The sequence below is a fragment of the Lycium ferocissimum genome, unplaced genomic scaffold (assembly GCF_029784015.1).
Source record: "Lycium ferocissimum isolate CSIRO_LF1 unplaced genomic scaffold, AGI_CSIRO_Lferr_CH_V1 ctg24739, whole genome shotgun sequence".
Classification (NCBI taxonomy): domain Eukaryota; kingdom Viridiplantae; phylum Streptophyta; class Magnoliopsida; order Solanales; family Solanaceae; genus Lycium; species Lycium ferocissimum.
This window is the reverse complement of record NW_026721816.1, coordinates 1-15,517: the sequence shown is the minus strand read 5'-3', so window position 1 is coordinate 15,517 and position 15,517 is coordinate 1. Positions and strand designations below refer to the sequence as shown.

Sequence of the window (15,517 nt, the reverse complement as noted above, 5' to 3'; positions counted from 1 at the left end):
ACTAGGGGAAATTTAATAACCAACACAAATTTGGGACATACCTAAATAGTATTACTAGATTTGAAGACTATGGGAAATTACATACCTTTATACTGTTACTTTAATGGGTTTTTTTTGTGTGTTTTTGAGGGGAAGAAGAAGAAGAGAGGTTGATGCAAGAAAAGTGAGTGTGTGCTGAGAGGAGTGGTACTTTGTGTTTGTGGGGTTGTTCGTGACCGTTGGATGTAGTTGAAGTTTTGTCACTTAAGTCTAGGTTAGTTTAAATTTAGAGCTTGTGGAATAGCATATTAGCTCAGTTAGTTTCTTATATTAGACATTTTGATCTCATTCATACTACTCCCTTCATCCATGTTTACTTGTACTAGGCAGTGGCACAATCGTTAATAAGTAAATAAAATGATAATTTTATTATAGGGATTACTATATCATCCCAATTATAATAAGTCATCTCACTTATTGGGAGATCAATTGAAAATAATTACTAGTACTTAATAACAAGGATAAAACAGGTATAAATTGATTATCTCTTGATTTTTCAAATTGGACAAATAAAAAATGAATATTTATTATTAGTATAGTGAACAAGTAAAAGTGCACGGATGAAGTATGTGATTGTTTGTTTGTTTTAATCCTTCAGTCGGGGCATTCAACCCTTTCAGTCTGCGCTATTTGGACAGACACAAGTATAGACTTGAAGTTTTTTGATTGGATTTCCCTAAAAACTGCGGTCTTTAATTTCTGTTCATGTCACTTATTTATATATTCGGACCTGCTTCGCTCGGCATAAGTTCTATCAAATTTTTACCATTGGAAATTGAATTTTGTCTCGCTTGGCACAAGTTCTGTAGGATTAAGTTATGTGGCATAAGTTGTGTTGTATTTTTGAGATTATGTTGAGTGTTGAAAGTTTTGTCTTTTCCGGCATTACTTGTGTGGATGTTATGTGTTATATCCCAGATTTTTGCGTATTTGAAAAATTTGGAAATAACCGGTTGTGAGGAATTAGGCCATGTTTGAATTTGTTAGAATGTGTATGTCGGTTATGGAAGTTTGAATAGAGACATTGTCATAGAAGGCTTTAAAAAAATTGGAATCTTGAAAATTTGTTTAGGGAATTTTAAAATGTGATCCATGATTAATTGGCTCAAAAATAAAATAATAAAATGAGGCCCAAAAGAGGGAGCCCAACCGGCCATGGTTGGCCAAGCCCATGGATTAAAAATAATTCCCATGTGATAAATTACTACAAGGATCATATTATATATGTCATCTTTATCATATAGAAGGTTCAAGAAATCAAAAGAGATTGAGAGAAAAAAGAAAGAAGGCTCGCGCCTAGTATGAAGAAAGAAGAGAAAAAAGAAGAAAATTTTTGGAGCCTCAATCCTTGACTTAAAAAATCTTGTTCCCTTTGAATTTATAACAAGTTCAAGGCGGCTTCTTCGACGTGGCATAATTGGTTTGGAGGAAGAACTCACAGTTTTGGGAAAGTCGAAATTTCAAGAAAAGGTAAGATTCTTATGTTTTATGATTATGGAATGAATTTATACGTTATAATGATTTGAATTGAACGAGAGTCATGGAAGTATGGTGTGTGTGTGCATAGTAGTGTGCGTGTGTAGAACCGTGCTTGGCCGTGAGTCTTGAGGTGGAGAAAAGAGCGAATTTCATGTTTTTTTTCATGTTGTAAGAAATTTATAAGTGTTGTGGTGAATGAAATTGAATGAAAATCATGGGGTTAAGAGATGTGTTGTGTGAGTCATGTGTATGTGTATATATATATATGTGGTCGTGTGGTGCTATGTATGTAGGGAAATTGGTTGAATTTAGTTAGTATGTTAATTATGTTATTATGACCTTGTGAAGTGAATAGAAGATTAATGGCTTTGTTGAATGGAAAAAAGTGGATGAGGTCATAATGGATAAAATGAAATAAGAATGAATTATTTTGTTTGATATATTAATCGTGTTGTGATGATGTTTATAACATGAATAAAGGTTAAATGGTTTTGAGTTGGTATTGATTCGGAAATATGAAGTCGAAATGAGAATTTTTGCATTTGTCGGAAAGTACTGTTTAATGGCATTGTATTGCGATTTGTAATGATCGTTATGGTTGTTGTTGTTGGGTATTGTTGGTTGTTTGGAGCCGAGTTGAATCTCGGGGGTGTTATGTTATAGGGAGGTCTTCTTGAAATTTCGTAGCCAAATACTTACCCAAAGTTGAAATGTTAAACCTTGGTATGAATAGTAAGCGGCAAAGGTGACCATTTGCGAATTTCTCGAAGCGAGAATTAGATTGGTGGCATAAGACGTCGTAAGGTATGTAAAGCTTACCTATTCTTAAGTATGGCATGTCCTAGACCTACTAGGCGAAAAATGGAATCCCTGGACTAATTACGCGCTCATCAGAAATTCGGGTGATTTGATTACTATTAATTCAGTAGCCGTTAATTGAATCAAAATGCTGGCTCTTAGATATAAGAACGTATAAACCTTTGTATCTTTCGTAAATGAATCCAAATGGCTCAGAAACTTTCCTGATCAATTTTATGGAGCCTAATGTTTGTAAATTATGTTCGCCGCCGGCTTGACCCGAGGTGGGCCCGCAAGTCCCGAGACTTCCTTTACTTGGTTTGTCTGACTCATTTCCGTACGATCCGAAAAGGAAGTGTTTGCTTATGATTCTAAACCGTTCGAATGTCTTGTTATGTTATTTGAACGCTCATCACTATGAGCGCTACTATATTTTCCGAGAATAACACGATATGTTTTTCGAAAAATTATAACTAAAAGTCCGCAACCTTTGTACACTAATTTCCGATTTATTTGATACTCGCTTTGAGCTTTCTGATACTAATGTATTTGTATATGAAATTTATGTGTCGACTTCTGAGTTTACTTTAATATGCATATGATTTCTGCACTACTCTGTTCGTGCCGATTATTATGATTTCGTTCGCCGGTACGGGCCGGTTTTTGTGATCGTGCGCTCTATGACATATTCAGGCAAGTTATGATGTGTTACGGTTCCCGAGAGCCTCGCCATAGGGCGATTCTGCCTATGGTGTTATGATGTGATATGGCTTGTTATGTTTGATGATGTGATGTGTGTGATATTATGATTTGTTCGAGTCGTACGCGGAGATTTGAAAGCTTCCGAGTATGATGTGTTGTGGCACTAGCGTGGGGTGACAGCGTTCCCGAGCCTTATGCTCCATTTTTATTTGCATTACGCATTTCGCAATCCAGCGAGTGCTTAGGGTCCGTTACTTGCATTTGTTGTCCTCTTGACTCCATTTATGATTTGGATGCTGGCAGCATCGCCACATACCATTCTTTCCGTACCGACCCCTTCGGGTCGCGTTTGTCTGCCGCGCAGTGGCTGGTGCGGCTTCGGTTGGGTGATTCGGTTTAGGCTATCCATTCGGCTATTTTGGAGTGCTCCCCTCACTCTCGAGCCCACATTTGGTCTATGTACGGTTTGCTATGCATATTGGTATATTTCGCGATCGTTCGAATGCGGGCCCTATTCCGTCATATGTTCGTTATGTTTGGTTACGTTAACATTTGTAGGCGCAACGTAGTCACGTTTGTCAGGTCGGGTCCGCCTCCCCGTTCGTATATGATTCGATTTGTCCGTATATGATTCGATTTGCGTCATCTTGCCGGCCCCGCGCATGCTCACTACCGACGTGGCCTATTACGTGTTTGTATGTATGCGTGTGTACGGGGCGTGTATATTCCGCCGCTTTTTGATTCTCGATTCGGTGATTCCGCACGGCGACCGCATCGGGACGCATTTGTACGATGTCGCCTTTCAATCACTTTACCGCTATGTTCCAACCGAATATTGTCCTAATGTGACATTTTGGTTCGTGAGTTGGTGTGGGCGCCGGTGTAAGGCGCCAGTCACGGCCCACGGGGCTGGGTCGTGACATTATGATACACATGACGAAGCTAAATGTAAACTTTGTTGAGTGAAATCTAAACTTATGCCGTTTTTCAAATTATGTTGAGTGTAGAAAGTTTTTCTTTGTGCGGCATAATTTCTGGTATGTTATAATACATATGCCGAAGCTAAACGTAAATTTTGCCGAGCGAAATCTCAATTATGCCACGCCAAAAGTGTTGAAACAAAAAAATTAAGGACCACAAATTTGAGGAGCAAAATTAAAGACCAACCCGAAATAGGGACATTTGTGTGAATGACTCTATTGACTTCAGTGGACAATCCAGCCTACTAATGAACTCTTCAGTATCACTTGGGCTTGTGGAACTGGTGCACCTTCTTTGAGTTGAGCTGTTGGGCCTTGTGAAAAACAGTCGAAATGACCTCATTAAAAGACACATTGAAAATCATTTACTTGGAAAATGGAAGAGAAGTTTCTCTTGCCAGAAGTCGAAGGAAAAAAGGTGTCAAAGATAGTAGTGTTAGTATAATATCACCGAGGGTCGTGGTAGAATAAATAGGAATCCTCCACTCTTAATTAAAGGAGTTTGGTTTAAGTCCTGGGGGTGAATAAAATTAAGTAAAAAGCATTTTTCTCTTTAATGGACCTTACACGACGCGAATCTGAATTAGTTGGGACCAAAGAAGATATCAAACACCAGGTAGAAAACCAAAAGAAGAAGAAGAAGAAGTATAATTTACTAGTTGCCTCTTCAATATTCGCAAGAGGGGGTGGAGACGTGTTTAACATTATTAATTAAGTAAATAAAAATGTAACTTTTTTTATCAACTCAAATTTTGAGATGAGATGATCACTCTTCAACAAGAACATCTTGCAACAACTCTTTCCTCCAAATCCTTAGTATATCTAATTTACCTAATTGAAAAAAATACTTAAAAAGAACTAAAATACTTATGAAGTGTGAATCATTAAGTTTGATTTCTTTTAAATCAACGATAAAACAATCTTTTCCAAACCGTAAAGGTGAAAAAAGCTTTAATGCAAATTCGTACGTATTATTATGTGTCAAAAAGAAGAAAAAAAAGGTGGTTACAATATATCTTTCAAAGGTCAAAATTAGAATTTCTCTCACTTATCATGTTTGGACATTTGAAGGCTTGATATAATCGTTCACCGACAGTCGTAGGAGCAAAGAATGTTACCTTGATCATTTGAATGCGACAACTTTCCTTTTTTTTTTTTTTTAAATTTCCATTGGGTGTCTGGTATCCGCATTAGAGTCCGACTAAATTTGAATTGCCGCCACGCAGTATCGATCAGAGTTCTCCTCACCAAGGATTTCTTCATACTCATAACTTGAAATCGAGACCTCTAGTTATTAAGGGAGGAGCAGCCCACCCGCTGCACCACATCCTTTGGTGATAATGTGACAACTTTCTAATATAAAAGCACATGTTCTCTCCTATTTTATGTGATACATTTTTTCAAATTTTACTCCAAAGGAATAATATATTCTATAGTTGTAAACAAAATTATTTCATAATTCTCATTTTTATTTTTTATTGAGATAATTTATAATTATACAAATGTGTACGGCTTGTTTTAGATTATAAATTTTAAAAAATTCTTTCTCGCCTTTTTTGACCAATATTGGCCCGCACAATATTAACTCATTTTTTTTTTAGGAGAAGGTCCAACAGGGTAGCTTGCTATCAGAGCCTTGGAGCTTCGCCTAGGCATTGCACTACAGGTCCAGGCCTGGCGCACCCCACCACATTGGAAAAAAAAGTTTCAAAAAGTCTTATTTTAGGCTTAATTGAGATTATTCTTTTTATAATCAAGATTTTCGGGCCAGCTTGCTCGCATGCCCATTAATTTTAATGGTTGCTTAGCTTGCTACTTTTCAACAATACAGATATCAAGTACATCTGTCCACTTAGGCTTGAATAGATGAAAAGAAATCATCTAGAATTATTGAGATGATTTAAATCGCACATAAAATATTTATAATTTATTTTATGTCCAATAAATATATTCTTAAAATAGATTAATGTCCAAAAAAAGATCATCATATAAATTGGGGCTGGGGACGAAGAGCATACTAAGCAGTAAACATCACCTTGACTATGACGGCGTCCGAACTAAATTTTGCTATTTTAGTGTCGTACAAACAAGCAAGTAAATGGCCTTTCAATATTGTTTATTTGTTCTTGCAGACATGAGTTTCTGTTAGGTGATTTCTCAGAATATGATATTTAGCTACGAAAATACTAGCTACGGGACTTGCAAAACTCGTCACTAAATGTTCACTTTTCGTGCGTCAACACCCAAAACGTTAACAAAAGTTCCATTTCGTCCTTAAATACATGAGGCACATATTTTTAGTGACGAAAAGAGACAAAGATTCGTAGCAAAGTTTTGTCTCCTAAAAGTTTCCCTCCAAAAAAGCGTTGGCGCCATTTATTGAGTACTATTAGCCACAAATTTAAAGTTATTAGTGACACATTATTTTGTCATTAATGATGTACCCAATTTGTGACAAACTAATTTTCGTCCTAAAATAAGTTAAATTTTTTAGACAAAAAACTTTTGTCGCAAAAACTATGTTGATACATTAGTGACAAATTAAAATATGTAGTTAACCATTGTAAACTTTAGCCACATAATTTTATAATTAATTGTAAATTTAATTTTTGTCACTAATAGTTCAAACAATTAGTGACAATTGTATTATTTGTCTCTGTTCAACTTACAATTTAGTCACAATGCAATTTTGTCACAAAAAATATAAATTTGAAATGGCTACGACTTAAATTTCGTAGTTGACTAGTGCAATTATTGGCTACAAAAAAATTTGTAGTTATAAAGAAAAAGATTCAGACACATCTCGATCTAAACAAAATAAAAATTAGAGTTTTATCCGTCAATAGATATACCCCCGCAAGCATAATTTTCTTTGAAATACTAGACCATACTACTGACAAGCGACATAGACCATATTACATAATAAAAGAGATAAAATGCCTATACACATATTTTTAACTAATATACCACTAAAATTTGGAGACGAAAACTTTTGTCGCAAAAACTATGTTGATACATTAGCGACAAATTAGAATTTGTAGTTCATCATTCCAAACTTTAGCCGCAGAATTTTATATTTAATTGTGACTTTAATTTTTGTCACTAATAGTTCGAACAATTAGTGACAATTGTATTATTTGTCTCTACTCAACCTACAATTTAGTCACAACGAAATTGTCACAAAAAAAATATAATTTTCAAATGGTGACAACTTAAATTTCGTAGTTGAATAGTGCAATTATTGGCTACAAAAAATATGTAGTTATAAATTAAAAGATTAAGATACATCTCGATTTAAACAAAATTAAAATTAGAGTTTTCTCCATCAGCAATTATACACCACACAAGCATAATTTTTTTTTGAAATACTAGACTATACTACTGATAAGCGACATAGACCATATTATATAATAAAAGAGATAAATGCCTATACGCAGTTATTTTTTGAACTAATATACCACTGCGCAGTGAGCTTAGCAGCGAATTTTATTAATAACAAGGTTCATTACAAAAAGAAAGTAGCTGCGCTTTGCAGAAAAATAAAATTCTATAATTAACTGCGAAGATAACTTATTTTGAGAGGTAAGTTTACAGATAATCCCAATCAATGACATGAAATAATCTCCATTGTCCAATTCAATCTTGTAATACGAAACCAAGAAAATCTACCTGGCCTGCCAAATACTTCCATTTCAAGTTCTAGTCTACTTTTAGCGCTACAATAAGGTGAACAAACACTTTCTTTGGTGCTTATCCTCTGTCAAACTTCCCAGTAAAGAGTATAAATCTAGCGATCTCTATAGGATGCATACTACTGCTTCCTTCGTAAATCTAGAATAACTTGTGCAGGTCACTTGGATATCTTAGCAGTGGAATACATTTTCTCGATAGTGATTCTCAAAAGCAAAGTGGAATGCAATTGTCAAGATCGAATGATGATTGTAATTGCTTCCTTCAACTTCACCAGTGGGTCGTGTCCCACCAGTTCTAGCCTCAAGAATTGAATCTAAATCCAAAGTCCGAGCTGCACTGGGAGAATCCTGCATCATAAAGAGTAACAGTAGTAAACTATGAGAATAAGGTAAGAAACTAATTTCGAAGTTAATAGAAAATCCAGTAAAGTCATATGTAAATGATATACAACTATTTCCAGGAAACTATATCAATGTCCACCAACATAGCTTCACACTCCATCTGATACAAACTATTGAAACCAAGATGATTACATTTACATATCATATGTAATAGCAAAAAGAGTTGAAACACCAGCAGGTGAAAAAACAAACTTTATGTTATCGGTTACTTTCACAGTTTCACTAGACAGGGCGCTTTAACTAAACGATGAAAATTGACGAAGCGACTCAAATTATAGTGTCATGTGACATTCTTAATTATCCAAGGATGCTCCATGATCTTTTGAAAAGAAAGCATTTTAGAAAAGTCCTTCACAAGAAGCTGCAAAGAGAAAGGAAACAATCAGAAAAAAGGCGTGCAACCAGAAATTTTGCAAGTGTTTTAAAACGTAACTCTTTGACCTATATACACCAGTATTATTTTCTATATGCACTGTATGTGCTTTAACTAACCACCCTTCAGTTTATGTAGTTTCTTCTTACAGAACTAAAGCATAGACAAGTACTAATCAATTTACCTGGCTAATGAGATTCTTAGCTTCAGCATATACATCAGGTGTTGACGGGAAGCTGAGGTCTACCTTCATAATTCTATAATACTCAAGTTAGTTTATCTTGATTTTCCAAGATATGATTAAAAGATGACAGAAGCAGAAGAATAGTTACCTTTTGAATGTGTCGGTCTGTCTCTCGGCCTCAAATGGAGGCACATTGTATAAAAACTCGTAGCAGAGGATCCCTAGAGTCCAATTGTCAATCGCATAATCATGAGCTTTGTTCTCCACCATTTCCGATGCTAGATAGTCCAGAGTTTCGCACATTGTATGTCTCTTGCTTCTTGATTGTACAGACCACCCAAAGTCTGCGATCTTCAAGCGGCCCTGCATTTTATGTGATAATCTAGTCTAGATATTTGTGGCAGTTTTCAGATGCTAGGTGCTTATTAACTTTTCAAAGCACCAAAATAATCTTAAATTCTCTAAAAGATGAAAGGCAGAAAAGGCTGTGATTAAAAGCTAGAAGTTTCTACATTCGTAGGTTTTCAGACATAAGAAGATATACATAATTCAATCAGACAAAATCTGCAAATAACTTATGAAAGTCATCCCCCTGAAATCCGCTAAACAAGATACAAAATTCATAAAAACTATTAACAGTAATGCCGACCTTACTATTATGAGGTTACATCACAAGCCAATGTCGTCGCCATCACCTGTGCTATCAGCTTCATCATCATTAGTACTATTATTACCTTCATTCTCCTCATTATCACTTATGTACTCTACCATAGTGTCATCCTCTTGGTCAGAATCTTCTTCGATATAATCAACTTCAACTTCTGGTTCTGTTTGAGCATCCAATTCAATTACATTTGCATCCAAGGTAATCGGTTCAACATCATCTCTATGTAGTTTACTCAACATATCCACCGTATCATTGACAATCAAATTACTTTCAAGTGACATGTCTTGATACACATCATTATTTGTAATATGTGACTCATCACTTTTTGTCTCTGAATTTTCCTTCTCCGGGACATCATATAAGTGTCTATCTTGAAATTTGAGCACAATTCGCCAATTTTCCCCCAATTTTGGGTCATCAATGTAAAATACTTGTTTTGCTTGAGTAGCTAGTACGAAAGAATCATGTTCATACCAAAATCTTTTAACACATATGCTCGTAAAATGTTTATCTTTTTGCATCCCTGTTTTCTTGCGAAGATCAAACCACTTGCATTTAAATAGAAAAACTCGATTCTCATCAACATACTCTAACTCAATGATGTCAGTTATAATACCATAAAAATCAATCAACTCATTTTCATGATAGCCTGCAACAACTATACCACAATTCTGACTTTTACGTAATTCATCGCGTCGTTGAATAAGATACCTAACACCATTTATAACACAGCCAGTATGTTTTCTTCCACGCACATCAGATTCCATTGCCAAAGGATATAATTTCTTGATAGACATTGACTTGTCCTTATTATATAATTTCAAAATCTATGATTAAAAAAATATTGTGTTCAATTAGTAAAGAAGAAAAAGATTAAAATTTAAACACAACAACATGATTATTATCTTAAAATCACTTACTTTCCTTTTAAACCATAAAGGAAATTGTTCTCTGTGTTTCTCTTCTATATTCCCAACATCTTGTTTCACCAACTCTTCTTTATGCTCTCTCGCATGTAAAAAATAAATTATTTAGAAATAGTATTAAAAAATAAAAATATCAATATATAAATAGAAAAATTACTCACCGAAGAAAAGATTACTTCTTCGCAATTATTCAACACATACCACCGAGCCATATCAAGATCTTTCCTTGGTATGGCATCATAATCTCCATCTCCAAATGGTCTAGCACTCTTTGAAAATATGTCTAGAACAGTTCATCTTTCTTGCTAGATCCATCATCATTTCGATCTTCACGATTAAATCTAGTTTCGATGTCGGTAAGATACATAGAGCAAAATGTCAAACATTCATCAATAATATAGCCTTCTCGCAATAGAACCTTCGTCGTGCCTTGTTTCGCACATAACGCTTAAGCTTGCACAAGAACCTCTCAATTTTGTACATCCAACGATATTGTCTTGGTCCCCCATACATAGCCTCTCGTGGTAAATGCACGACCAAATGTACCATAACATCGAAAAAGCGAGTGGAAAGATCATCTCAAGCTTACATAATATAACAATTATATCCCTTTCAAGTTGTTCTAAGTCATCTCGTCTCAATGTCTTACAACATAATCGTTGGAAGAAATCGCCTAACTCAATCAATGATGAAGAGACATTTTTATTTTCAAATCCACGAATAGCAATAGGTAGCACTTGTTGTAACAGGACATGATAGTCATGACTTTTGAGTCTACTTATTTCACCATCATCCTCACTTACACACCCTGAGATATTTGAAGCATAACCATCAGGAAATTTAACATCTTTTACAAATGCCCAAAACTTTTTTTCTCTTTTTTTGACATAGTATAACAAGCGGTGGCATTGTACAACTAGAACCATCATGTTGCAACCATAGTTCTTTTCTTATGTTCATATCCTTAAGATCTTGTCTTGCTTTATATGTGTCCTTAGTTTTCCCATCAATATTTAATAAAGTCCCCAGAATACTCTCACAAATGCTCTTTTCTATGTGCATGACACCTAAATTATGCCGCAACTTCAAGCTCTTCCAATATGGTAACTCAAATAAAATACTTCTCCTCACCCAATTCAACTCTTCAGGAAGACGTTTATTTTTCTTATTATTTGAGTGTTTTCCTGGTTTATCAGTACTGAGTAAATCCAATTGTTGCAAGACATTATCTCCTGAGAGCTCTTTTGGTTTTATTCTTTTTTCTGTCTTCCCATCAAATTTCTTGCTTCTTCTCCATGGGTGGCTAGCTTCAAGATACCGACGGTGACCCATGTAACAGATTTTACTTCTTACCCTCTGTGAAGGTGCATCCTTATTGCAAGTAGGACATGCCATGTATCCCTTAGTGCTCCATCCAGATAAATTACCTAATTCATAAAAAAAATATAATATATGTTCAGTAGCAGAAGAAGAGCTCTTCTCCTTGAGAAAATACAATTAATGATTGCGCAACTTTTCTCTCTCTCTCTGTTCTTCATGTTCTTACTAATAAAGTTGGTCTCCAAAATGAAAACGGAAAAAAGACTTACAGGGAGGCAAGTTTCCTCTTTAAGTAAGCTCTATAAATATATTATTGATCTAACCCATTGTATAATATGAGTTGCATATTCAACTCGCTTATTTGACGTGAAATTTAGATTTACATGTGAAAATCCGCTAAAATTCCAACAAATATTAGATCTGAACTCCTAATTCTAAAAGTACCACAAGTTTACTGCTAAGAATCTTACAGGTCAAACCTATAAATTTTAGATCCTAAATCCGCATTTGGTCTTCTCATAGTGATCATGTTAATTAGAGATACAAAAACTTCAACAGAGTTATATTATTTTTGATTTCTGCCAGTGCATCTACCTAGAATGAACTATTAAATAAATAAACCAGCTGTCAAATTGTGTGCTGCTATCGCAAATAGTGCTAAGTTTACACATCACTAACTGATATAAATAAACGGTTTCTAATATACACAGTGTAGTATTTGTTGCACATGTCTATGCATCACATAAGTCGATAATTATACACTACTAATTCTTTTTTGTTTTTCATTAACCTATCATCCGAAATACATCTTCATGAACAATTGAAATTACACTCGTAAAACAACGCTTCATGATAAAATAAGTAAAAGCTAATTAATATCAAAGAAATAATTGCAACGACAATAGTTGCGTAAGGATATAAAAAATATATAACTCTTCATCAACAACATTTAAAGGTCACGGGAGAACCTCGTTAGTATGCAATTCATTATCTTACGAATCTTCTTGGAATGAGTTAGCTTATTGCTCATTCTCTATGAAGTGAACAGATTGCCACAGAATTAACAAAAATTGCACTTACAAAGTTTGACTCCTTCTTTGGAGAATGCACTGATCACTAGAGCTGAATTCCTCAGCCAGCAGAATTACTCTATTAAGAAAATGTACAACAGACTGAGAGGTACCTATCCAAAGATTCAGTGGAAGAAGCTCATTTGCAATAACCAAGGAAGTCCTAAATGGTTGTTCATTCTAAATTTAGCTCTGCAAAGAAAATTGTACACCAAAGATAGATTGATAAAATGGGGTAGGAACTACAGTCCTACATGTCCATTGTGTGAAGGAGCAGATGAAAACATTCAGCACTTATTCTTCCTCTGTCCAATATCAGCACTCATATAGCAAAAGATACTACATTGGCAAGGCATCTCAAAACCAGTACAAGGGTGGTTGGAAGAACTGAATTGGGCCAAGAGCGATGCAACAGGAAACAATTCAAAAGCTGAAATCTACAGAATCTCATTAGCTGGCTGCGTCTATTACCTATGGCAGGAGAGGATTCAAAGACTATTTCAGAACACAAAGAGGACAGAAGACACATTGGTGAGGCCAGATCATCCAATATATCCATTGTAGAGGAACACCAACATCTCCACTAGCAAAACAGCGTGAGAGGTTTAATTTTTATCCTTAGGCTGTTTTAGCTTTGTAGTGCCTATGTAAAGATGATTGAAGTACTAGAACTGGGGCTTTCTGTCCTGTTTCTAGGGGGTCCTGTGTTCGAACTTTGTATCTATTTCCCTGGTAATGCAATATGTCAGTTACCAAAAAAAAAAAAAAAAAAAAACTTTGACTCCTTCAACTGTTCTTACAATATGATATCAGTAGTCTAATAATAAATAGTATAGATTATTAGACATCTGTGAAAGTAAGAAATTTCAGAACCTACCATAAGCTGGAAAGTCATTTATGGTCCATAAAACAGCGGCATGCATCTTAAAGCACTCCCCAGTTGACGCATCAAGTGTCTCTACACCATCACTCCATAACTCTTTCAAATCATCAATCAAAGGACGCAAATAAACATCAATATCCTTTCCAGGTGCTTGAGGACCAGGAATAAGCAATGACATCATCATGAATGGGTCCTTAAAACATTTCCAAGGAGGAAGATTATAAGGAACAAGATTTCCAAACAAGATGTTGTTGTGTTCCCTGGTAGAATTTCTGTCTTGTGCGGCTATTTGGTAGCGTGATTTTCACTGCAATATAGTTGTATTTGCTGCTAGATTTATAATTAATTTAAATAATATTAATATTCTTATGCGAACAACTGAAAGATTTGAAAGATGTATATACTTCGGGAGAGCCCAGAGAGCCTTCCATGACTATTGATCAAATTATGGATACTATACTTGGTACAAAATCGAGGTACATAAAAGGTCTCGGTTATGGTCGAAACGACACTACAAGAGCCACACAAAGAAGAACGGCGAGTTAGAAGACTCCCTTAGAAAGACGAAAGAGGAAGCTACTATTGCATGATTTACGAAACGATTAAATGCGGCTGAAATTGTGGTAGAAACCCGGCGGTCCAAGATAGAAACCTAGCAGTCCCGGATAAAAACTCGGCGGGACCGAGATACAAGCATTAAATTCTCAATTGGTTACTTTAGCGGCACGCCAAGAGGAAATGTTTAAAAAAATGCAACATTTTGTTAGCTCATCGCCATCGAGGTTAGAAATAACACTACTTTACATGATAAATTCTGTTTTAGTTCTTTTATTATATATATAATAATTTGCATTTGATCCATATCCTAAAGCAACCTCTTGAATCCATAGGAAAGTCGTTAATTGTTGGAGTTCTTAGTGACAAAAAATCACATGTTTAGACTTGATTACTGCTTCTAAGATCTGTTTTTTTTTTTTTTTAAATTAAATTTCGTATGGTTTGTCATCGAACAGTAAACATTTAGGTAGGGAAGTAAGCTGAACAAAGTAAAATTGATGCAGAATGACCATTCGTATTTTCGAAACTAAAATGGAAGTTCCACTCTAGAAATGTTATCAAACATGGGCAAAAAGCGTAACTCGCTTGTAGATTATCTTCTCTGTCAACCCCCCCATAAAAGAAAAAAATTAGAGGAAATATGTTCCTAACTCTCCCCTTATTTTCATTGCAACTAGTGGTGTAGAAGGATCAAGGAGCATTGTGGAATAAGGTACACAAGGGACATCCAAGGCTAGAAAGCAAAGGAAGTTCGGGTGTTCTTTAAAAAATGCTTATAACAACATAGTAGGTGTGTTGGGTTGGGGTGTGTTGGCCTTGATTTTGTCTATTTATTTCAATTTATTTTCTCGGGATTTTAAATTAATTAAATTTAAATATTTTATTTTTATTTTTATTTTCGCTACTATTTTATTGCTATTAATATCATTACTTTCATTTACTATTTTCTATCAACATTACTTTCGTTATTTTATCACAAATCTTTAATAGTTAAATCATCGTTTCATTTTTAAAGGATTTTTGCCTCGTTACAATTAATCTTACTTTGTTAAATCCTTTAATTTCTACTAATTAATATTTACCTTCACATAATATACATTGTACTAGATATTAAATTAAAAGCCCAAGAAAGAATTAAAATTGAAAAAGAATGGCCACAATTCAGTCCATTTTTCGGACAAATTTACCAGCCCATTAGCTTCACTCACCCGAGCCGACCCATCCACCCGTTCTCACCCAGGCGAGTCCTATGCCTATTCATCCACCAAATCTAATGAAACAAAGAGAAGCGGTAGTATATATGTACTCTCTTTCTTGGCGCCCTCTCACTCTTTTTATACTTGTCTGAGAGCGGTTCAACTTTATGCATGGCGCGATTTTACGTACCAGACTCCCGTACAAAATTGTCGCGATGCCTAAGCCTGTAGTTGACAAGGAAGGCATT

At 35.1% G+C, this 15,517-nt stretch overlaps 3 protein-coding genes across 4 annotated transcripts; all 3 read right to left on the bottom strand.

Moving 5' to 3' along the window:
- Nucleotides 1-8,120: 8,120 nt before the first annotated feature.
- LOC132043451 (serine/threonine-protein kinase Aurora-3-like) lies at nucleotides 8,121-9,154 on the bottom strand. Its single transcript, XM_059433933.1, has 3 exons — nucleotides 8,798-9,154; nucleotides 8,650-8,722; nucleotides 8,121-8,453 (listed from the first exon to the last, which is right to left on the bottom strand). Exons 1-3 carry the CDS (start codon nucleotides 9,016-9,018, stop codon nucleotides 8,373-8,375), a joined length of 375 nt encoding a protein of 124 aa, XP_059289916.1. The 5' UTR covers nucleotides 9,019-9,154; the 3' UTR covers nucleotides 8,121-8,372.
- A 148-nt stretch (nucleotides 9,155-9,302) lies between these two features.
- Nucleotides 9,303-10,320, bottom strand: LOC132043449 (uncharacterized). The gene is made up of 2 exons (XM_059433930.1): nucleotides 10,237-10,320; nucleotides 9,303-10,143 (listed from the first exon to the last, which is right to left on the bottom strand). Exon 2 carries the CDS (start codon nucleotides 10,111-10,113, stop codon nucleotides 9,319-9,321), a length of 795 nt encoding a protein of 264 aa, XP_059289913.1. The 5' UTR covers nucleotides 10,114-10,143; nucleotides 10,237-10,320; the 3' UTR covers nucleotides 9,303-9,318.
- Nucleotides 10,321-10,813: 493 nt separating this feature from the next.
- LOC132043450 (uncharacterized) lies at nucleotides 10,814-13,742 on the bottom strand. Of its 2 annotated transcripts, XM_059433932.1 has the most exons (3): nucleotides 13,510-13,742; nucleotides 13,104-13,361; nucleotides 10,814-11,669 (listed from the first exon to the last, which is right to left on the bottom strand). In XM_059433932.1, exons 2-3 carry the CDS (start codon nucleotides 13,189-13,191, stop codon nucleotides 11,083-11,085), a joined length of 675 nt encoding a protein of 224 aa, XP_059289915.1. In that variant the 5' UTR covers nucleotides 13,192-13,361; nucleotides 13,510-13,742; the 3' UTR covers nucleotides 10,814-11,082. The 2 variants fall into 2 exon arrangements, with proteins under 2 accessions (XP_059289915.1, XP_059289914.1); XM_059433931.1 differs by lacking the exon at nucleotides 13,104-13,361.
- Nucleotides 13,743-15,517: the final 1,775 nt, after the last annotated feature.